The sequence below is a fragment of the Sesamum indicum genome, linkage group LG6 (assembly GCF_026168435.1).
Source record: "Sesamum indicum cultivar Baizhima isolate 11 linkage group LG6, ASM2616843v1, whole genome shotgun sequence".
NCBI lineage: Eukaryota > Viridiplantae > Streptophyta > Magnoliopsida > Lamiales > Pedaliaceae > Sesamum > Sesamum indicum.
Genome location: NC_142662.1, coordinates 22715085 through 22738662, shown reverse-complemented (window position 1 = coordinate 22738662; position 23578 = coordinate 22715085). Strand labels below are relative to the sequence as shown.

Below are 23578 nucleotides of genomic sequence, written 5' to 3'. Positions count from 1 at the left end.
TAAAGTATCTAAATAGAATAATATTACACAATTTATAGGATGTTAGCCACAACAACTTTGTAATTAATATACAATCAAAATTGACGGAGTTTGTTAAAAATTTAAAACACGTTGAGGAATTCTTACTTTTTAAAAGAAGCCTCGAGATCTAATAAGCTCATTTTGAAAAAAGAATTATCAAACACTTTTCGACGTTTAATAAAATATGTTAAAAAGTTTATAAGTTCACCCAAACACCCCAAATCCGACAACTGAAAAGTAACTCATTCCTGGGAGCATATTGAACTGGGAATGAGAAGCTGCAATTTGTGTCCAACTTGAAAGAAGATGGTACAAATGGTTTTACTTGCATTTTCGTGCTCGCCATCATTGATATGTACTAAATTTGATGCCTGAAAATCACATAGCATTCGCGGAATAGTATCATATACGCCTTCTTTTGCTTACGATTCCAGCAATCAAGTTCCCTACTTCCTCGCTGCAATCCTCCTGCACATGATGCCCAGCCTGAAAACATACCAGCAGAATGGATCTTTTCAACCACAAATTATGAAAAGCTCGTCTATCATACGCAAGACGAGTATACTATTAACAGATCAGATTGTTGTAGAATATGTTAGCAGAATTCTTCACAACTCTTCCAACTATAATGTGTAACAAGGTCAAACGCATCGTCTTCAGAACATAAAATTACCATTGGAAGTGTGATCAGTTGAAGGTTGGATTGTTTGCAGAAATCTTCGACACCTTCAAAGCTCAGCCAGCGGTCTCTTTGACCCCAGCAAACAGTTGTTTGGACTTTCCAATTCTCATCCGTAAGTGTTCTTCTCATCTCTTCAACAAATCCCTACGAAATAAACAGAATGATATCAAGCAAATAAGCACTCAAGTTTTTCAAATAAAGTGGATGTTGGTTACAGAAGAATTAGGAGTTCAAACACAGGAGAAAACACGTGTTTCTGAATATAAGCAAGTAGTGAATAATATAGAATAACAAATTCACATGCATCCAAAGAACTCTGACGAATTCAATTTCACCCTTGAAGAAATGGTAGTGCGTGAAGCGTTAACTGGAAACGTAGGCTGAAAACGGAAGAAAATGAATTAGCAAAGAGATTGCACCTTTAGTTCCTTTTTCATCGACCTACTAATTGCATTGAGAGCGAAACCAGCAGAACCGGAGGAGAGGTATGGTCTTCTATAAACCATTGCAACGTCTTCCTTTATCTTATAAGGGCCACAGCTTGTCAAGGCTTTATCACTGGCTCTTAAAGGATCCTGATTTTGAAGAGGTAATAAAATAAAGATCAGAACAACAAAGTGGAGAAAGAAAAAGAAAGAAAGAAAAAAAGATGTTTTAATTTCAACGATTTCATAATTATAAATGATAGTTTTTGATCAACCCACCTGAGAAAAAATTTCTCCCAACAAAAAGTTGCTGAATATAGAAAGCGTTGATGGGAGGTTGGCATGTTTTGCTGTCAGCTTTAGCAAACAAAAGAGAGGAGAATTTCAGATTTAAGTTGCTAAATTCACTTTTGGACCTAGAAATTCTGAACACATAAGGGATAATCATGCTTCACTTAATTAACAATTTTAAGTGTAGTTCTAAAAGAATGGAAATGTGTAGGTGAATAAGGATTGATCAAACCAATCTACGGATGCAATATATGCCATCCCCGCCACTTCTTTTTTCTTTTTTCGGCATTTGCAAATCGAATAGTGAGAGCGTAAAAGGGAAAACGGAGAAGGGTTGAACAGCATGGTAATAAAGTTTTTAGCTGATCTTACTGGAGGATTGAGTAGAATGAGATCATTAAGCTTTTCCTGATGATCTTTAGCATATTTGACAACAACAGGTGCAAAATATCCCTGAGAAGAATGGCAACAATAACACGACGAAGGGCTATGAGAATCATTCCTTAATATTTTACATGTTTATATCCAAATATGAAATGACGTAATACCTGGACAACAAGAGTAACCTTATCCTTTGAGAACTCACTGATGACAGATTCCAAGGACTCCACATATTCTGAGAGCCAAAATGACACTTTTAAGAAGTGAAATTACTCCATTGCAATTTGAAATAACATGGTAACTGAAGCTTATGTCGTAATATTCTTTTCTTAAGTTCATATGCACATACCTTTCAAAGTGTAGTCAAATCCGTACTTCGGTTGAGGCTTGTCTGAAAATCCAAATCCTGCAAGAAAAGTGGAAAACTAGATAGTGCTAACTCGAATCTTGGCAGGTAATACTGAATGATAACTCAGGAAACGGAAGCTGCTTTGGAATAACTATAAATTCTATCAACAGTAGGAATTAAGCTTACCTAGCCAATCAAAAGCAATAGCATGATTATTCTTAGAGAGAATTGGTAGAACTTTGCGATATGAATATGCCTATAACAAAAGTAACAAGCAAGAAGAATATTATCAGGTTCTTCTCATTAAACATCTGAAAACAGACTGGAAAAAAACCTGTGATGCTCATCTTAGATAGTCGATGACATTAAAACTAAATACAACCTAACCAATAGAAACTGAGGATCCACCAGTAACATGTTAGCAAATCTGATGCAACGAAGAAAAATTACGATGTCGATCCGTAGGTGGAAGCTATTTCTAAAACTTTAGACTTCACCAATGTGCTTTTTTCTTTAAGATATTAATTGCTTATAAGTGTCGAAAGCATGTAATGATGTAATTCTTTTTAAGCTAATCTCAACAGCCATTGAGATTCTTATACATTAATTGTTTAGGTACAAAAACATGAACAAACAAACCTGAGATGGAAAACCATGAATTAGAACAACCGGAGGATTGGCAGAGCTTCCACTTTCAACGCAAAACCATCTATTGCACAAAATGAGCACGTTTCAATTGGTAATCCCTGCAAATAATCCATCCTCAATATCTGTATAATACTGTTCATCGGTAATCCATCATAACAATTAATCCTACACTTGTAGCCCTCAACAACCCTCATAATTCTTCAAAGTTGTTCTAAATCAATTACCTAAACAGATCAGTCGAGGCCTGCGAAGAACCCGCCATAGCAAGTCCAAAAATCGGATCCTTCGCCTTCTCACCAGTGCCACCAACAGGGTGTGCTTTCACCTTAATGTGTAAACACAGAACATCAACCCTCCAAAATACTCAAAATTTGAGAATTGCACATAAACATAGTTTCTTTCAACAGAACAAAACAGAGTTCCAAGAAACTTACAATCTTTTCTTTCAACAGAACAAAACAGAGTTCCAAGAAACTTACAATCTTTCCTTGCTTGAACCATTCATCAGCAGGGCTTGGCTCATCTGAATATTTCCCTATCCAAGAAAACAAGAACACACTTCATTTCAAAAGAACCGTACAAATGAAGCCCTATTTCCCAAAAGCATAGAAATCCCCAGTTCCTACCTCCACTGAAAGAAAACCCATCTCCAACTGAAACTGGAGCATCCAAAAAATAATCCTGAATCATCACCATTTTCAAATACCAACATCGAATCCAAAACCCCATTTGAAAAACAATCAGAGAAAAAAAAGAAAAAAATTCAGACCTCATTGGGTTCACTGCTTGATCGGCAGGTGCGTAGGAAATTTTTCTTTCTGGGGAGGGTTGGAAGGGTTGATATGAGAGGATGATGATGTTTGCGCAATGAAATTGAAGCAGAGAAACTGCAAAGTGCCATTGAAATTGGAAGGGAGAGTGTTCTTCCAAATACAGTGACAGTTATGACAGTTGCTTCCTACTTCCTAATAAAAATTGGGACTAAAGTTGGTATCATATTAGAGATAGGGTTTTTCTGGTTCTCATTTGTCACTTAAATTTCACAACAAAGCATTCTTGGCATTGAAGTTTTTCCCTTTTCTTTTGCCATTTTCATCTCATTTATTTAGTAAACCAACATGAGGACGACCCTCGTTGCATCAATTGGTAAGAAATCCAATAATTATGTGGTTGATTCTTTCTGTCGATGTGACAACTAAATTGGTGGTAATTTGTAAGCAATCTATGGTATTAGAGCCATCTCATGATCCGTCGTGGTGACTAAAGCCATTAAGCCAGAGCCATCTGAACTCTTTTGTAATACAATATATGTGTGTGCACGCGCGTGCCCGACGAAAAAACACAAATGTTAAGTTTGTGGTTCACTCACTATGTGAAATTTTTTGTTCATAGTTCATGCAAAATGGATTGTACTCAAAATCTTTTGCCATTCTTCAATTTACAGTCATTCTTAGTTTGTTGAGCCATCATGGTAATTTTCATTCACAAACTATAAAAATAATATCACAACTACGCCTGAAACTGTTGTTTAGATAGAATAGATAAGGGATTTCAAATTAGGAAACTAGCAACAAAGAGCTGGTCTCATTTGCACGCAAGATTTGTCATAAATTCATAATTGAAGTTTGTCAAAACCAAGAATCCAGCTTATCTGAACAATTCATGTTCTTTTTCTGAATCAGGTTTGGCTGCACCAAACTAATCACATTGCAGTTATTCATATACTTGTCGTGTGATTGATTGTATACAAACGCCAGGTAGAATCCACTCAACATATAAATTTCATCAAGAAATAAGTGTATCAACTCAAGCTAAAGAAATTTCATACATCAAAGCACTTAATCTTGAAATATACAACATCCTGAACTTCCATTTCTCCTTCCTCAATAATAATTACACATAAACTCAAAACTCCCCTCTACTTCACATAGTAAGGAAGGTCAAGAACATAAAGCAGGAAATAAGCCCAAACAACACCAGAAATCCCACCAAAGAAGAACCCGCCGGTGAACTTAGCCCATCCATCAGCGGTTTGCAGCTGATCAGGCTGCTTCTTCCTCCCAGTCAACGTCAATGACGGCGCAGTCGATGGCTCGCCTTCCTTGAATGATGCGATCCCATAAATCGTCAAGCAAATGCTAAGGATCACAACCAGGCCTGCTGCAGCCAGGGACCCCGCTCCACCTGCATAGGGGGTGTTCCTGAGGGGGCCTGCCTTCACGAACGGCCCGACGAGGAGGAAGCCATGGGCCAGCCCCACCTCCACCCCCCGGAGAAGAGGGTTGACAGCCGTCCGGTAGGCCGGGAGGTTGGATAGGTACCAGGCGATCAAAGGGCTCGATGTGACTGGGGTCTCGAGACTTCCGATGAATGGATCACCATTGATGGGCTGAATGACTTGGAAAGTAGGCTGCAATAAAGGGATGAGATTAGAGCTAATAGTTATGATCCTTCTACATTGTAACAAACATAGGATAGTGTGAAAAACTGGATGATTCTTGAATTGGTCAGTTTTCCTAGTTGTAATAACCTTGGATGAATGCAAGATTCAAGAACACCTTCCATGTAGTAAATATATATAGTATACCTTGTCGGACTGGACAGCCTTGATGGTGAAGGAAGAGGTCCTCCTCGAGGTGGAGGGCAAGACTCTGAATGGAGCGCCGGAGATGCCTCTGGGGGTGGCGAGTGCTCTGGTGAATGAGGAAGCGAAGTTGGTCTTGAGGTGGCTGGCCATGGTGGAAGCAGCCGCTGCCATTTTCTGCAAGTTTTGGCTGATAGAAGAAAGCCCCACAGCTGCTTATAGCTACCTGCTCAAAATCTGTATTCTGAGTGAGCAAAAATGATATCTTTTGCTGATGAATTTGTGGTTCTCAGCTGTGATGTGTTGGACAGGAATGGTTTTCATTGGGTGGCTTCTTTCTCTTACCTTATCCCTTATCCACATTTGGGTTGAATTGTTCTCAATCTTTTTATCATATATTTTCGTGTCAATTATATTAAGGGTAAATTAAATTACAACGATCTTTCCTGCAATTTAGTATAATTATGATACCTCTTCGTTGTTGAAAAATTATCAATACCCTTCTGATGTTAACGGTCATTAGGTTTATATTTAGTTTTATGGTGAATTGACTAAAATGTCCTTGTGGATTAAAAATTATAATGTTATTTTATTTTTTTAAATTTTTTTTAAGATTAAGTGGATTATTCTTTTATAATTTTTAAAAAAATTTCATCTACTTCGTTCGATTTTTTATAAGTTTTTATTTTTTTAAAAAAACTAAAAGATACAATAAGAATAAAGTTGACAATTTCATACCTCAATTTAAGGATTACATAATTTCATCAAAACATCAAAGGGTATTTGTAATTTTTCAAATAACGAGGGAGGTATTCGTAATATGATAAATTTCAGCAGAGTTCATTGTAATTTACCCTTATATTAATCCATAGTATATAAATACTCTTTTAAATTATAAGATATAATATTATAATATTATAACTTAAAAGTAGATTGCAGATGCAAATTGAATCCATTTTTAGTATCGCATTCAAGTTTTTTGATATTTTTATTCTTTAACTTTAGATGGTAACATTTTGATTTATATTCTTTTTAATGTTTGCAATTTCAATCTTTTTCTCACAAAAGTTCACCCTTCTCGCTAATGGAAAATTAACCTATGAAGTTAAAAGGGACTGAAATTGCAAAAATTAATACAAGACGAAAATATTATTCTAGAATTTAAAAGGAAAACACTAAATAACCTACATTACGGGACCAAAAATACATGTAATCCCCGCATATAATACATGCAAATGCGACATCAGTACTCCATGTGACACGAGTGTGTAATAAATGATTCTTCGCCATATAATACACTTATTCATATATTATCTGGATATGACACGATAGTATAATAAAAAATCCTTAACCATATAATACAAACGCGGGCCTAATATCAATCTGTAACAAAAAAATGTGATAGAAGATTATTAAACAATCACCACCTATTCCTTATATTATCATGCATTAATCTATACCACAATCCCATCACACAAGGAGTTGTTTACAAGCCCGATAAAGGTCGTTTTGGCTTACGGTCCACCTTTATCCATTTTTTACTATAAAAAATAACGACATGCTAGCAATCTTTAGATAAAATCTCATAACTTAGACGGCTTTATGTGTGGCAGTGTAATTCAATAAAATTAGTTTATTAGTTTATCGAAAATAATTTTACTAATATAATATAATTGATGAAAGATATTACTATAAATTATAATCATAATGCATTATAAGTCCTATATGGGTTGGTGATGGATTTTAAGTGGATTGATGATGTATATGGGCTGGTGATGGATTTTAAGTTCATCGAATTAATTATACTATATATTACTAACTATTTTACATTTAGCAGATTATTATTTTTTGAATTAATGAGAAACAAATTAAAGAAAAGTGAAGAATTTTATGATATAGTCAGAACTTGCAATTCATATGTGATCATTTTTTTTTTTTTTTAACAAACTTACAATATATAATGATATTATAAATTTCAATGAGCATATCAAATATCAATATATAATAATAATTTATAATGAACCAACATGTACTATTATTATTGCGGTTGTAAATTCATAATTCAATTTTATAAAGAATCATGGAGAAATTGATTGTACAATTATTTATCTCATGATTTGTTCTGAAAAATACAGTATTTTTTAATACTTTAAAAACTTTTTATTTTATATTTAAAAGATAAATTTTTGATATATTATATTATAAGTTGTATTAAAAATATTGTCATCTTATTATTATCTAAAAATTTTAAATTCTGTGAATATTAAAAATAAAAAAGTAGATATAATCGACCCAACTCGAGCCATTTATAATTAAATCTTTGTAACCCATTAATTCAAACTCATTTTAAATATTCTACAATTATAATATGATCGTTGATCAAATCTGATTTGAATTAGAATTTTCGATTAATAATCCACACTCCTTACAAAATGGAAACTATAATTGGGCCTAGCCCATAATACAATTGGGCTCTCAATCCTGCCCAAAAAAGCACAAAACCTATTCTTTCGTTCATGTCTGTCGGAATAATATCTGCTTGAAGGGGTTTTTGCTCATGATTCACAACCCAGAAATGTAATGCAAAATGGCACTGCAACAGATTCTGAAAGTCCCCATGTCGCGCTTTTTGGGCGCCTCTATTTCCAGTTACGGCAATGATTTCACACTCTTCTCTTCTAAATCCCCCATGCTATACGGTAACATTTTCTTTTCTTCAGTGTTGATGATATGGTAGAGAAAAAGATACATGGAAAAGCAAGAATTGTAGGTCTTTTGCTATTCATGCAATTTTTGTTGAAATTTTTTGTTGGGATTTATAATACACGAATACCTGAAGTGGGTGGTCTTGATTGACGGAATTGGCAAGTTAGCTCTTGTTAAACTTGTGGAATATTGTTGCCCGAGTATTAAAGTGCTCGAAAGTTTTAATCTTGCTGAATTTCACCTCAGAATCATCTGTTTATGGTGTCTTTGAGACGTCTGCTAGGTCGAGCATGTGTGTTTTCTATATGTTTTTGTGTATGTGTCTGTGATTCGGTGTGTCATTCACATACATTTGTTGATACTTAATTTCTTCTGAATTTGTTGGTTATGGATTTGATTGTTTCTACTACTGTTGATCAGCAAGGTGGGCCGAGGCCCCAATGCATCAGCCTGTCAGGTGTTTTGCTGCTTCCAGTTCGGAGAAGATTAAAGTACAGAGGAAGTAGTTGCAACGTTTTCCACCTCTGTTTTGCTCTTCTTTTTTATAGAATGAGCAATGTCTTAATACCGTGAATGCTATCTTATTGTATTGCTTACAACATGCTTGATTTTTCAGGAAAAGGAGACTAGATGAAGTATGTCTTGAAAGATTTCAGCAATATAGTCGAACGTTCATACAGTCATGGATCACTCAGGGTAGGCTCTTGAGCTATGAATTTCCATGCTTCATGGACATTATGATAACTCTTTTCTACGTGTATAAGTGCAGATACTTGGAATTCATTCGAGGACTTTGGTTTGTTTTTAGTTCAAACTCATATGTTCATAGGACATATTAAAAACCTGAGTGTCCATAGTATGTGTGATTTGAAAAGAATGTTAAATATCATATTTTTGTACTAGTGCATCAAATTCTAATAATGCAATAGTAGTTGCTGAACTTACATCCTCATACTCTTTGCCTTTCATTCAAGAAAGGGTGTTTGAGAACGAACCCCTTGCTCATTCTGGCTGCAGAATGTTAAAAATTTTCCTCTTATTTCGTGTTTTAAATTTCATCATAGCGAAAAAGTCAACTGTTTTGTTTGGACACGTTTTGCCTGTCCAAACTACCACTCTGTGCTTATTATTGAATACTTCTTATGTGCCTGAGACCATTGACCCATTGATAAATGTGCCATCAATACTCATCAGATATTTGCTATTAGTTGTTAGAAACTGATGAATTTATATAATAAAGCTAAGGAGGCCACTACATTGCAATAATTTGGACAAGTACATGCCGACATACTGGGAATTGGAGTCTTAGAACACATTTTTGGTATAAGAAAATTCAGCGGTTTCTTTGCTGTTATCTACCTCAGCTCACACACTCTAGGTCCTTGCTTAATAGTAAATGCTAATGCCTTTAAGGTTCTACCCATAATGGACGTAGCGTCTCTGGTTTTCCTTGTTTGAAGTTTGAAATTTGCTGATTTACTTCTTGCATTGCCTCTTTGGTGTGGAGTTGTGAACATATCTGATGATGGAACCTGATTGTTGCTCACATGCTCCATGCTTAACCCCTATTTCTGCTATTGTATTTTATTTCTCAGGCAAAGTGTTTGTTGATGGAAAAGTAGTAAACAAATGTGGAACTCCCGTTTCTGATAAATCTGTAGTGGAGATCAAGGCTGAAGTTCCGAAATATGTATGTAGGTGATTACTCTCTTGAAACAGCCCATGTGACTATGTCTGTATCTATTTTGAGTGGCATTTCAGTAATCATTTCTGTATCAACATGACCATTCTTTACTTTTCTGTCAATATATAATCCAGAGCAGGACATAAGTTAGAGGCTGCCCTTGAACAACTAGAGATTGATGTTACTGGAAAAGTGGCTCTTGATTCAGGACTCTCTACCGGAGGATTTACAGATTGCTTGCTTCAGCATGGTGCTTCATTTGTCTATGGTGTTGATGTGGGCTATGGACAGGTATGACTTCAGAATTTAATCTTTTAAGAGGCTGTCTTAATTGTTTCCTTTTTTAACCAATAGATCTACTATTTCATCATAAGTGAGATGACAAATCGGCTGTCCAACTATCATTCGTAATAAATAATTCCTAGCAAGCCTTAGGCCTTCTTGAAGATGCTGAATTTCATCAGATTTAAGCTAATGAAATAGACAGTTTATTTTGGTATTGTGCTACCAACAGTAAATTTTGCGTATTTTCAGGCAAGGTCTTTCATATTCATCACAGGCTAGATAAAGTAAATATAACATTTACAAACGCCTACTTAGAGAACCATCATCGCCTGTGCTATAATAGTATTTGGAATCCAGAAAAACTGTTGAGAGAACATATGTTTTCGTGACATTTAAGACTCAATTATGTACTTCTTTACATAATAAATTGCATAAAAGCTGCTAATAAAAGTGAAGATGACTCAAGACATCAGTTTTTAGGAGTGATCTTCAATATCTCTAACTTTGCGTTATCTTGCATGCTTGCATGCCATGATCATCTAATTAGCATAGGATTCTTGTTTCTGTTTAGGTTGCTGACAAAATACGTCGACATGATCATGTAAAGGTCATTGAACGGACAAACTTAAGATATCTGTCTGAACTCCCACAGAAGGTTGATCTAGCTACTTTGGACCTTTCCTTTATTTCCATACTAATGGTAAGCTACTGGTGGCAACTCTTGCATTTTTGCCTGTTAACTGTTGTGCCTCCACCCAGTCATTTCTTTTACATCTCCTGTATAAAATTGCATTCCATTGTTTATCCCTTTCTTGCTTCAAAGGAAAAAATCAAACTGGCAATATAACTGGTCTTATTGATCTCTCATCTTCATCCAACATGCTCCTTTACTTTTCAGTGCACAGTAACTTTGTTTTGCCTTTGCTTTTTCGACGTTTGAATTTGCAGGTCATGCCTGCTGTTGTTAGTGTGATGAAGGATGACGCGACATTAGTTACTCTGATTAAACCTCAATTTGAGGCTCACAGATCACAAGTATGTATAAGTATCAATTATCCTGCTTGCTTTGGTACTTCTTATGTTCCCGGTTTCTGATTATTAGATCAGGTTATATTCAGATAAATACTAAAGGGAATGTAATTATGAAACTGTCATACTCCCAAAAGCTAATGCAAAATCAAATGGCTTTGCAAAAGTTAATGATAGTCTTTTAATCACATATGAGGGTCTCATCAGCTTGTTACCAATATAAAAGAATCGATTCAGTACGCCAGCTATTTCAAGCTTTCTTCCAAGTTGGATCATTTGGTAGCTGGTGGGAAGGTTGACAAATCATAGTTGAGCTCCCTAATAAAGTAGTTGCAATAATGACAAAGCCAATGTTAAAAAAGTAGTATTGAGTCATTGATAGCTTATTCTACTGAAAACTGAAGTCCTGGTCCTTAGTTACCAATAACATTAGCATACATCATTTCATGCGAGCTCTTATCAGTATACACAGAATTTTGGATGTATATATGTTAGTGCTTGGAAAGGTTCAATCTGTTATTTTTGGCTTGGTAGGTTTTGTCTGAAAGATGGCTAAGCCACTTGGGTGTACCGTGTTTTAGACAAATTTGTTCATGATGTAAATTTAGTGCTGAAACTAAATAGTATGCATTTTCCTTCAGGTGGGAGGCGGTGGCATTGTTAGAGATCCCTTAGTGCATCAGGAGGTAAGAGTTTACTTACCCTATTTATTATGATTCCATATGCTGTATTTATGTAATATTTGTTTGATGGTTTTGTGTGAAGACAAAAGTTTCGCATTTTTGCTATTAAGAACAACAGTAAGTTGTATCCGATAAGTGCGATACAAAAATAAACCTCGAGGTTGGCTGACTAAAAGATTGGAGTTTTGTTACATTAGTTGTAATGCTTTATATACTAAACTTGTTTAAGTTTGCATTCTGCTCCCATACTTTATTTGTTTGTAGATCTCTCTCCTGTTCTTTTCACTTCATTTGGAGTTTGGATAGGTATATCTTACCTAATACCTTCTATGCCTCATTGAATGAACCATTTTGCATTAACAATGAAGGTCTCATTCTACTAGTTTCACTGTTGGCCTGCTTAGGAATGGCAAGAAAGCAACTAAAAATCACTAAAACTCTACTGTTGTGTTCGTGGGCATTTTAGGTACTCGCAAAGATCATAAATGGTGTACAAGATTTCGGATTTGAGTGCAAAGGCTGGATCGAATCTCCCTTGAAGGGGGCTGATGGAAACAAAGAATTTCTTGCTTGCTTCAGCCGAACTGCTGCAAAAGATCCAGATCTCTCAGCTGCTAAGGCAGATATAGCTAAATTGCATAGGGGTACACAAAGCATACAGCCAGCAATATGACAAAGTGGTCAATATGCAAGTCTGGCTTTCGTATATGGCACAACGTACGGGCAAACTGCATTTGCTCTAACGGGATGATTTTAAACTTAGGAAAAGTAGGTGAAACGGGTGAGTTTGCAGAAAAGTCTCAATGGAACTTATTTTCTGAAAATCATCGTTCTATAACGAGTTGTTTGAGTGGAGTTTTATCGGATTATTGCAAGTATCTGCTAACATTAAAATGTTGGCTGTCAATGGCCCCAAAAGAGTCTGTGAGAGTTTGGCAGAGCAAGTGTATTATTAGGGGCCGTTTTCAAGGCCTGTGAGGGCAACCTAATCCTTCAATTCGGTTCTATCCCACATTTTATCTAATTGGATAAAAATACTAACAGAAACTATTTATTCATCTTATCCTACGTTTTGTGAAATTGGGTCTTATCAATCATTTATTCTATATTAAAAAATAAAGGACCCATTGGCTGACAACAACAGAGTTTTACATAGAGATGGATGCATGGGAATTGTAGTTGAGTTGAGCCAATCTTCACTGAAGCAACTAAATTTGGACAACATGATATGCATATAATGTCTCCTATAAACTCTTTTGCCCCTGCCACTATTGTTATACATACTGATAAGCTCTTCATTCTGCTTTCAATAAAGCTGGGGGCCTTTCTCTTGCTTGGACCTCCAACATTATTTTGTATTATTCATCTTGGAATGGGAGAACATGACATGACAATATATCCTTAAGTCCATATTGATTTTTCAAAAATTCTTTGGTTTTTTTTAAATTATACATACTATATTTACTATTTTAACTACAAATCAAACAAATTCTCATTTATCTATGTTTGGAAACTTATAATCGATACATATTCTCAATTCTCGCACTAAATTAAGTATTTTTATCCCATTAGAAATATTGAAAACTGAAACTAAAACCATACATCTGTAATTGGATAGGGAGAAAAAGATTTTATTAATGATTTCATATATTTTCAATTTTTTAATATTTAATAAAACATAATTTAAAACCAGAATTTAAGTCTCATTGTAGAAACATAATTACTTTGAATATTTTTATAGGATGAATTATATTAATAAATTTAATTTTAACGAATCGGATTGATTAAATAAAAAAGATAAAACTCTCAAAATTCTAGAATTAAATAAAATTGAATATCAATAGTAAAACAACTCATAATATAAGAAGATGAATTCTAGTTTTATCGAAGACAGTAAATTTATCATTTGGCCTCTTTTTTCATGAAAAGTTAAATGAAGCTAATTTTTCGAATTAAAAACTAATTTAATAAAAAATTGAAGTATAAAATAATTATTTAAGAAGATTTTACAAGTTTCCATAATGTTTTTATTAGAAAATCTCGGCTGTTGAAGCCGTTGAGAATCGCCTCTTTGAACTACCAGATCAGCATCAGCTAACTCTCCAGGCTAAGCCAATAAGATCGAATAAGAGGAAGTTTCTATCAGAGATATTTAAGAAGATTTTACAAGTTTCCATAATGTTTTTATTAGAAATTTAAATTTGCTAACTTACCAGCATTCTTTACTTTTTAAAACTTGACATTTGTACATTATGTTTCGCCCAGATCCAACATATGTTTTGAGTACATATGCACTTTTTTTTATACCAATCGACCCTTTTTTAATGTTCAATTTTTAGAATTAAATTCCATCCAGACCATAATTCGCAACTTTTAACCTATCCTAATTATTTTTTATCCAATTACTCATTTTGTCCATTAAATAATTAAATATGAAATTATTTCAAAATTTAACCACAATTTGCATTTGCATAAAAAATAATAAAATTATAAATATAATTGCCATAATCACTTTTTTTCTAAAATTAGTTATTCCAATCAATTCTCTTATAAGCAATAATCTATAATCGTTATAATCAATTCAAGAGAATAAAATGGAAAAAATTGCACATGGAAAAACGAAAGGAAAATAAGAAACTCTTGTACAGAAGTGAATTTACTCAAAATTCTTGAACACAAATGAGAAGGAGAAACACAGGAAATCTAAGAAAAGTTGTAAGTTGAACAAGGAATGAAAGCCAAAAATTGACAGTTAATGCAGAGTTTGTGAAAGGCATTTTCAGGCAAACTCACAGGACTAAAGATTATGTGGACTGTTTCCAACATATGAATCAATGGAATGGTTAAAAATGCGCAACCTTTTGATCATTATTTCCTCAAGAAATTTTCCATTCTAAGAATGTACCCTGAGAAGAAACCAAGATCAGGGCAATCTGTATGTTTCTTCTCCTGCTCCTGGAGATCAGCAACAACGATGATGCAAGATGCTAAAGGAACATGGAAGGATCAACTTGGCTTTGATGGAGTTGGGGAAGATGGAGGTTTGAAATCGGGGTACTGCAAAAAGAACGACCAATAGTTAGTAGTTTCCAAGAAAGTGCTCAGATATTTGGTAGATAAAATATGCATGGATTTGGTGGCTGATTGTCATAGCTCGAAATAGATCAATACTTCAAGTCTGTTGCGACCTTTTTACATAATGATGAGACTCTAAGAGAATGGGACAAGAAGACTAGAAGCACATAAAGAGTTAAGTAGTAGCTCCTGACAAAGAAGACCACTCGAAGCAATTTAAGGTTATTGAAATCCTAAGTAAGCCAATACAGAAACTAGACTTCTTTATTTGCAGAGGGGAAGAGAGAGAGAGAGCATTATCATACGTTTGGGTATGGAGACAGTGGCCTTTGACCCCCTTTTGATTGGACAGTGGGACTAATGGAACTAAAATCTTCATTCTTGATTTCTATAGGAGTGTTACTAGAACTGGACCCTGTTGTATTTGAGAACAAGTCATCATTGTTACCATCCTTTCGCTTTAGCCTTCCATTTGTATCAAGTTGTTTGGGAATTTTGGTCATCTTCTTAGGATAGATGTGAACAGATGGAGGTAGGAGCGTCTCTTGTATTTCCTGCAATTAGCAAACATATGACATGTAAATTAACTATACAGTTATCTGATCCAAATTGCTCAAAGTAAGAGTTCTTAGGAAGTATTTGATGGTGCATAGATTGGCATGTCATATCATAACTAATAATCTACAAAGTCTGGCAGAAGACCAAACCACAGTTACCTAGCACAAGGACGAACCCAGTCCCAGAACAAAGCAAAGATAGACTATCTTGACTGATTAACATCTTAGGAGTGTTTGGGTAGGTTTCTTATCACTGCTAAAACTGACAAAGTTTTCCAATTCAGATGGATATTCATACAAAAAATGTGGATATCTAGTGGGGTAAGTTCACGGAGAAGTTTGGGACATAGAAAATTCTAGGTACACAAGCATAACATAAGATTGAATGGGAAGAGAGGCTGCATAACAAAGTGGACGCTACGGATTGTGAGCATGTCTGTTTTGAGAACTGCTTAGGCTCAGAAAAATTTCCAGATTTTTCTTCAAAAAGAAAAAGGGAAGGAAGAAGAAGATAACGGAAAAAGAATATTTAAAACAGTATTATCCCCACACGGAAACATAGTAAGTGTCCAAGTCTTAAACTAGCATAATATCAGTTATGTTATCTTTTCAGTTGAGATAAGCAGCCAGCATCAGACTGGACAAAATGCTTTGACATGGTAGCTTGCCAATATTGTTACTTTTCTTTTAGTTCACAATGGTTTTCAAGGGTTGAAATTTCTACTTCTACGAACATTTTCAACTTGATGAGTATTACTGTACCCAAGTACAACTCAGCATTTTTTACTGCACGAAATCAAGAAAAATAGAACGTGAATGCTGTTGCTGAGGAGATAGAAACTTCACTTTCCCAGAAACGAAAGTCGAAGTGCCAGTTGAGTTGAGTTGACACATGTTGACCCAACTAATTGTGCCAACACAATGTCAAGAAGGGGATTCTAACCATATTTTGGGGCTTCATTGTGCAACCATGTCAAAAATACAAATCCTAATGGGTTAACAAACCACAAAAGTTGCAAATCACAGGGATTAATCAAATAGCTCATGCTATTTCCGGCAAATTATGTACTCCCTTGAACCTCACAGGAAAAGGCTGAACCTTAAAGCACAGCCATTGATTAGTACTTAACAGAAAATTCTTATTCAACATGCAAAACAAAAGTAATAAACAGAAAAGTTAATTAACTCAAGAAAGAAGAAAAGCGAGTAGCATACCTGCCATCCCTTTTTGCCCCTAATCCCTCCCCGAATAGCGTAAGCCTCTTTAAAACCATTCCTAACCAATAGCTCAGCCACTTTCATAGAGTTACCATCAAAACTACCTTACACACGAAAGAGTTAACATAACAGTTAGTTTAAGTCTTTATATCCTGCAATATATAAGGAAAATATGTCGATAGCAACAACAAAACCTTCAGCCAGCAATCATTTAAAGAAAACATCAAACATAGTTGATCATCGTACTAGTATCATCAATCATTTGAATTCCACTTGACAAGCTCTCTACAAATTCTGTTAACTTCTGGATTATGATTAATGAATACAAACTATCTTAATCTCCCTCCACAGCAAAAAACAAATAATACTGAAACAACCATAACTTAATGAAAAAAAAAAATAGAAAATTCCAAAACCTTACTTGTCTACAATACAAACAGTAGTATTAGTTGGCTCCCTGAAATTCTCCAAAACCCTCTTCAAAAAACCCTCTTCATCTCCTTCTAGAAACTCGACCTGCATCACACTCTTATTCAAGATTTTCAAATTGGGAGAACCCAAATAAGCCACACTCTTACTGTCTCTTATATCCAACAACTGAGAATTGGGGTCCTCCTGTAGCTTCTTGAATGCATTAATGGCAGAGATAAACTTGTACTTGTGAAAATACTCCTCAGTTAAGGGGATCACAACAAGCCAAATGAAAACGACGGTAGCAACAAAGAACGGGTACCTGTTGAAAAAGTTATCAATGGAAACCAAAATGGATTCCAAGTTAATCTTGCTGGGCATTTCTTCAGTAGGAAGAGCAGCGGTTTCAGAGGCAAAACAAGAAAGTGGGAAAGAGAATCCAAGAAACAGAACAGAGAAGTGGGATTTGAGAGAAAGTTGGTGGGAGATGAATAAAGAGAGATCTTTGTCGAAATTACTGGAGATGAGGAAAGGGTGGTTGTTGGATTGGTGTTCAATGGTGGGAGAGGAGAAGGTTTGAGGAGAATTGAAGGAAAGGGGTTTGGGATTGTGATTTGAGAAGAGAAAATATGATTTTGGAGTTGATTTAGGGGTTTTGAAAGGGTTTAGTGGAGGTGGTGGGGAAGCAGAGAAGCATCTGGAAAGAGACTCCATGAAGAGCAGAGGAGAGTGAGAGAGCTGCTGCCTTTGGCTCTTATGGTGTTGGATAATATGAGAAAAAAAACGATGATAAGATGGCGCCACACCGCATTAGTTACTTCATTTTATCATTTTTCCTTTATCGTCAGCATCACCCCACCCCCACCCCAAGCATATATTATATTATATAGACACGCACGCCCCGGACATTTAGACCTATTCCAAACACTTTGGCGACTCAAGGTGATAATTACGGGTTTGATATCATGTAATAATCACTCACAATTACGGGCCGCATGACTATGTAACGGGCTGCAACTTTTTTTGTTGGTAAACAAAAAATTAGGCAGGACTAATTGGGATATCATGACTAAAGGAAGCATTATCTTATTCTTATTCAAAAACGAAGAGCTAACGCAGAGGAAGACTATCCAATTTCATAGTTAGCCTATAATCTGAGTTCTTTTGTGCAACCCTTTTTGTTCCTTCCAACACTGCTTCGACTCCCAAACTACAAATCAAGAATAGATTTAGACAAGAGCCATGCAAACACCACCTAGAAACTATGTAAATAATCTTCCTCTCTCTACAAACTTCACAAAATTTTGACATCATGACACTGCTTGAGTCCTGCTTTTGCCACTGTCCTGCCCGCAAAATTTCTTCTCAAAGCTTGCTAAATAGTCCTCCATGCATGATTTATAAGTATGCATCCCCCGAACTTTCGTGGCTAGTTCCATACCAATGTTCATCCACTTCTTTGCCGACTCAATTTGGCCCATCTTTACAGGGAGAGCAGCTCGGTTCCATGCTGTCATAGCCAGCCATTTCGCTTCTTCAACTGGATACTCTCCTTCCCTCAGTCCAACCATGATACGGTATGCTTGCTTGTAGATTTCGGTTATTGAATCGTCTTCTGTGTCTCCTTTATAAATGGTTCTGATAGAAATTAGCTTCCTGAGAACGAGAGCCACGGTTTGGTAATCTGGTGAAGGAGAAGCAAGTAGGCTGGCTAGGCAGGTGTTCAAAGCAAAGGCGCATACTTCCGGGTTGGACCGAGGTCCTTGTGAGGCCTCTAAGCCAATTTGGAGCAGATGTTTTGGGTTGCAAGATTTGGAGCTGGCGAAAGCTTTGACCAAAGAGAGCTGTTGGGCACTCATATCACTTAGCCTGGAGTACAGGTCGAAGGAGCTCCAAGTGTACATGAAGAAGAAGTTAGGCTCAATAGCCGTCGTCTGGTCATCAGTTTGTCTGATACTGGCTGAGCTTGACATTAACATCTGCATTCAAGCACTAGTACAATGAAAATAGAGTTGCATGAACGTGGATAGTATTTGGAACTGTAAAACAATAATCATGAATATTTGCTGGCATCTCATAAAACCAAACGCTGTATATGTTGACAAGGAAGAATGAGGCAAAACAAGTAATGGAACTAAAAAGCAATCAACAGGTTTTAGTTGGTTACCTTCCCTGACCTTTAGATACGTGTTAACAAAAAATTGAAAGGAAAGCGAGCAAAACCATGTTGTAGTGAAAGTGAATCAACACAATTTAGTTGGTTACCTTTCCTGCCCTGCCCAAAAAATCAATGGCTTGCCTCACTTCAGTTTCAAGCAAGGTACAGTTCCTATGCTTTTCACCAGCAATAATGGCAGATACAGCCATTATAATTGATTTGCAAACCATTACATTGTTACCCTCTGTTTCTTCATCACCTACAACTCCATAAAATTCTGATGCCAATTTGAAGAACTCGGCAGATAATTCATAATTTTTCTCCTGCCCGGTTTTAACTCCAGAGTTCCAAGCGTTCCCTGCAAACCAATTCTTTTCTCGTCTTCCAACCTCACATTTCCCAAAGAAGAGGTCAGGCCCAATCTCAGATAGCCGGGAATGAGCTTGTTTCATGTATCTGAGGACATCAGTTTCATTAGCTGGGTCCTGACTCAAAATTGTAACCAAGGTGCGGAATACTACCACCTCATTAGTTGGCATTGATTTTCCAGAGGAATAAAAATTTAACAGTTGGGATAGAGAGGCAGTAGCAACAGGCAGACAACGGCAGGCAACAGCTTCATGGGCTGAGAGAGAGATGAAATCAGTGGTGAAATCAAGGCAGCTAGGCATTGCTTTCATCTGAGCAATTGCTCTGTCATGGTCATTCTTTTGCAAGAAAATCTTAAACTGCAAGTGCCATTACAAGTCCCAAAATCAGCAGAAAAATTAATTATGCCATCATTCCATTGTGGCACTTGAGCTCAAGTATAATAACTTTTTGGCAAACATGAAGGACCATACCTTGAGGAATGAACTGGCTATATTGGGTTCCAGCTGCAGAAACAAAAAAAGACATCAGCGGCATCCAGATATTTATAGAGATAGTTTTTGAAATTGATTTAATGGAGAAACTAGCCGAATTGCTTATTTCTTGCATACTTTTTCAGCCTCATTTATATATTCTTCAGCCCTATCTAGCTGAAGCAGGCCTAGGTAGCAGAGGCAAAGAACTCGATATCCCTTAGCTCTGAGAATTCTGTTCTCGATTCCATGAGGTACATATAGCATAGATTTTTCAAACATCTCCGCACTGAGCAGGTATTCTTTGGAGCGAAAATGCTCTGTGGCACTGCAAAATAGAAGATTCAAAATGACATGAGCCTGATACCAGTTACTGCCACACCTTGAAAAAGTAGTGTTCTGCCACAGACAGCAAGTATCTGAAAACTAGACAGAGCAAAAAGAAAGAAAGAAAGATATTGCAGTTATCTGAAAAATGGGGATCACAATTTAAACTTTGCAGTTGATTTACAACTAAGAGATGAAATCGTAATGCAATCCAGTTGCAGGTTTGTATTGTATTCACATAATAACCACTGATCTTTTAAGCAAGAATGATATTTCACATGAAAAGGCCTAAAAGTTATTGTATGCGTTAGCACGAGCCACAGTAATGATACAAAAGTAGCCGACTAGTAATCCAATGTAAAGGAAAATATACAAGATATTTCTAGCCTTTTAGTGCATCAAGTCAGTTTGTTTCTCCATAACATATTTAGACTGTATCAAGATACACCCTTGTTTGCTCCGTAAGCTTCTTTCTCATTTATCTTGCACTTTTGTTTCATGTGTCAAATATTTTTTCTATTCTATTAGGCCAAATATTAAAAACCTGAAACGGGATCAAATGTTTCTTAAATCAAAAAGACCGAGCAAATTTTACCAGTTCCACAGGAGGGCGTGCATGGTGGTCCTCTCCTTGGCAGCACCTTCTCTGTCAAAAACCGCCACCACTCTCTCATCCGTAACCAACTCAGTGACAACATTAGCTCTCACCTTCATTCCTTCACCATGACTCAATCCATTTCCAATTATCCTATTGACCACCCTAATAGCAGCACCAGCACTAACATGACAACGCTCCAATAGCCCCAAAAACACTCCTTTAATAGTCTCTGCCCCTGCTGCACCTGCAGCCTGAAAGTATGATTCCACAGCTGACACCCAAACACCCTCCGGTATCCCCTTATTCAGCACCATTCCTCTCAACTCCTTCTCTGCCTCCCCATACCTCCCCAACCCCAACCACGCCTTCATTGCCATTACGCTCAGACTTGGATGGTGGTCCCCACCACTCCCAACCTCCCTCAAAATCTTCACACATTTCAATACGCTCTCAAATTCATCCTTCTGCAGATGTGCGGCTGCTATGAATCTCAAAGTCTTCAACCTCAACTCCTTCAAATTCAAAGTCTCCTCAGTCCTTTTCACTACTCTCAAACCTTTCTCACACAATTCCAGTGCATCGTTGATCAACTTCAATGCCTCATTCACAGCGGAGACCTCACTTGTCGACAGCAAAGTCTTTCCAAAAGTCAAGTACTGATTGGCCAGTGCATTATAATTCCTTGAAACTCCAAACAACACATTTTTTGACCTGTTTAATAACGCGATAGCCAAATTCCGATCCAAAACATCCCAAGCAGCTCGTGATCGAGCAAGGTTGAGATCCAAGAGCAATTTCCGGTCGTCCTCATCAGAAACAGAGCTAATTTCTATATTTGACACAAGATCTGTGGCTTTCTCAAAGCAGTTGTTAGCTAAATCGAATTTTCTTAGGTCATACCAAACCAAACCGGTTTTGTAGAAGAACAGAGCCGCCTTGAACGCCGGCGATGGAATTCCCGCCACATCGGAGGTCTGAAACAGCAAGTCCGCAGCGACTTGCCGAAGCTTGGCGTGTTCCTCGGATATTTTCGCGGTGGAAGCATTGGAGAGGTCGACGCACGTGTTCCAGAGGCGGTAGCTTAGTTTCCAGACCTGAAGTTTGACGGAATTGGGGAAAGGAGCGAGTTGAGTGAGCTGAACGAGGGCAAGTCGGAGTTCGGAGGAGAAGGAATCCGGCAAGGGATGCAGTGGCAAGTGACGCTCGAGCGACTTGATGGTGGTCTCGATTTGTGTGAGTACGGTTGAGTGGTTGGACACCGCAGGCACGGGGGAGGCTCGGCGGCGGTCCGGCGTGGAGGAAATCTCGGCGATTCTCATTTTTCTTTCTTTTCCTTATCTGTTCTTTTTTTCAAATTATTGGCGGGAAATGTTGGTCGAGAATTAGTGAACGCTTAAACATTAACGCATAAACAAATTATTTTTTAATAGGAGACATAATAATAATAATTAGATATTTATATACTTACATTATTCAAAAGTAAATTATTATTGATATATAATTTTTATTAATAATAGTAATAAGATATCCATAATATAAATATTTTTCTTTATCATATCATCACCTCACATTCTCATATATGGTGGGCATTTGAATTACGTATTCCAATCTCGTCTCTACTCTATTAAGTTTGAATTTTTTTCAAAATATCTTGTTTGTTTTTTAAAAAAAATTAGGATCCCCTTATCCGATCTCATGTACTCGACTCTATTAAGTTTGAATTTTTTTTTCAAAATATCTTGTTTGTTCTTTAAAAAAAAATAGGATCCCTTTATCCAATCTCATGTACTCGATATTTATTTTTAAAAAAGAAGATCAAGTGTAATCTATACTATTATTAAAAAAAATTAATCATACTGATTTTTGAATATTCAAATCTACCCATTATTTCAATTCTTTCCTTTAAATAAATTTGATCAAATTAATAATTTTAATATTTTATAAAAATATCATAATTTTATATATTTTTTTCTTAACTATCCACTACTTTAAAATTCTCTCACCTTACTTCTCCATATTTATTATAATATATTTTTTTCATAAATTTTCATTTATCACCTCACATGAAAATTCTTTTCATATACTTGTGAAACCGCATGCGACCATAACAGATATGTTTAAAATTTAACTAGTTTTTTTATTTCTCCTCCTCCCCAATTTTCTTTTTTTCCTCCTCCACAACAAAATAACCCTTTTCAATTTTCTTTAGAAAATTCTTCCCACAATTTATATTTACTATAAAATCCTAAAATATAACAAAAAGAAAGTTAAATAAATCTATTAAGTCCAAAAATTAGTTTAAATGTCCGATTTTTATTTTCATTTTTGGTTTATAATTTTATTTAGTTCATTGGAATTAAAATTTCTAATGTTTTCCAATATACAATTTTTTATTAAAATAGTACATTGAAATATTTACTAATATAAACTTAAAACTAAAATTTTTAATAAATTAGAAATAGAAAAAAAAGAAAAAGAAAAGGAAAAAACAAGAGCTGTCCCTCTTTTGATTATATCACAGCTGCGTAAATTTTGAGTACCTGACGGAAACTACACTGGAGTTTTGTAATTTCCAACTCCATGAAACTGCTTCCTGCTACAAAGGGAGAGGATTTCAAGTAGAC

General features: G+C 35.9%; 5 protein-coding genes across 7 annotated transcripts; 1 reads left to right on the top strand and 4 right to left on the bottom strand.

The window, feature by feature from the left end:
• Positions 1 to 280: 280 nt before the first annotated feature.
• Positions 281 to 3877, bottom strand: LOC105163785 (alpha/beta-Hydrolases superfamily protein). Its single transcript, XM_011082247.3, has 13 exons — positions 3567 to 3877; positions 3424 to 3478; positions 3277 to 3332; positions 3022 to 3122; positions 2789 to 2858; positions 2336 to 2405; positions 2150 to 2206; positions 1968 to 2035; positions 1792 to 1872; positions 1408 to 1485; positions 1123 to 1278; positions 695 to 847; positions 281 to 507 (listed from the first exon to the last, which is right to left on the bottom strand). Exons 1-13 carry the CDS (start codon positions 3696 to 3698, stop codon positions 424 to 426), a joined length of 1161 nt encoding a protein of 386 aa, XP_011080549.1. The 5' UTR covers positions 3699 to 3877; the 3' UTR covers positions 281 to 423.
• A 719-nt stretch (positions 3878 to 4596) lies between these two features.
• PSAL (photosystem I subunit l) lies at positions 4597 to 5658 on the bottom strand. The gene is made up of 2 exons (XM_011082248.3): positions 5385 to 5658; positions 4597 to 5207 (listed from the first exon to the last, which is right to left on the bottom strand). The coding sequence occupies exons 1-2, from the start codon at positions 5553 to 5555 to the stop codon at positions 4716 to 4718; spliced, it is 663 nt and encodes a 220-aa protein (XP_011080550.1). The 5' UTR covers positions 5556 to 5658; the 3' UTR covers positions 4597 to 4715.
• A 2238-nt stretch (positions 5659 to 7896) lies between these two features.
• LOC105163787 (bacterial hemolysin-like protein) lies at positions 7897 to 12592 on the top strand. Of its 3 annotated transcripts, none has more exons than XM_011082251.3 (9): positions 7897 to 8029; positions 8508 to 8589; positions 8704 to 8783; positions 9683 to 9785; positions 9906 to 10062; positions 10628 to 10756; positions 11005 to 11091; positions 11727 to 11771; positions 12235 to 12592. In XM_011082251.3, exons 1-9 carry the CDS (start codon positions 7969 to 7971, stop codon positions 12439 to 12441), a joined length of 951 nt encoding a protein of 316 aa, XP_011080553.1. In that variant the 5' UTR covers positions 7897 to 7968; the 3' UTR covers positions 12442 to 12592. The 3 variants fall into 3 exon arrangements, with proteins under 3 accessions (XP_011080553.1, XP_011080552.1, XP_011080554.1); XM_011082250.3 differs by having other exon boundaries at positions 7903 to 8080; XM_011082252.3 differs by having other exon boundaries at positions 7905 to 8080; positions 8508 to 8578.
• Positions 12593 to 14389: 1797 nt separating this feature from the next.
• On the bottom strand, positions 14390 to 17848 carry LOC105163788 (Rhodanese/Cell cycle control phosphatase superfamily protein). Its single transcript, XM_011082255.3, has 4 exons — positions 17040 to 17848; positions 16616 to 16718; positions 15149 to 15397; positions 14390 to 14825 (listed from the first exon to the last, which is right to left on the bottom strand). The coding sequence occupies exons 1-4, from the start codon at positions 17741 to 17743 to the stop codon at positions 14775 to 14777; spliced, it is 1107 nt and encodes a 368-aa protein (XP_011080557.1). The 5' UTR covers positions 17744 to 17848; the 3' UTR covers positions 14390 to 14774.
• Positions 17849 to 17887: 39 nt separating this feature from the next.
• On the bottom strand, positions 17888 to 22361 carry ATSPO22 (Tetratricopeptide repeat (TPR)-like superfamily protein). The gene is made up of 5 exons (XM_011082256.3): positions 20952 to 22361; positions 20168 to 20357; positions 20030 to 20062; positions 19295 to 19915; positions 17888 to 19008 (listed from the first exon to the last, which is right to left on the bottom strand). Exons 1-5 carry the CDS (start codon positions 22271 to 22273, stop codon positions 18340 to 18342), a joined length of 2835 nt encoding a protein of 944 aa, XP_011080558.1. The 5' UTR covers positions 22274 to 22361; the 3' UTR covers positions 17888 to 18339.
• Positions 22362 to 23578: the final 1217 nt, after the last annotated feature.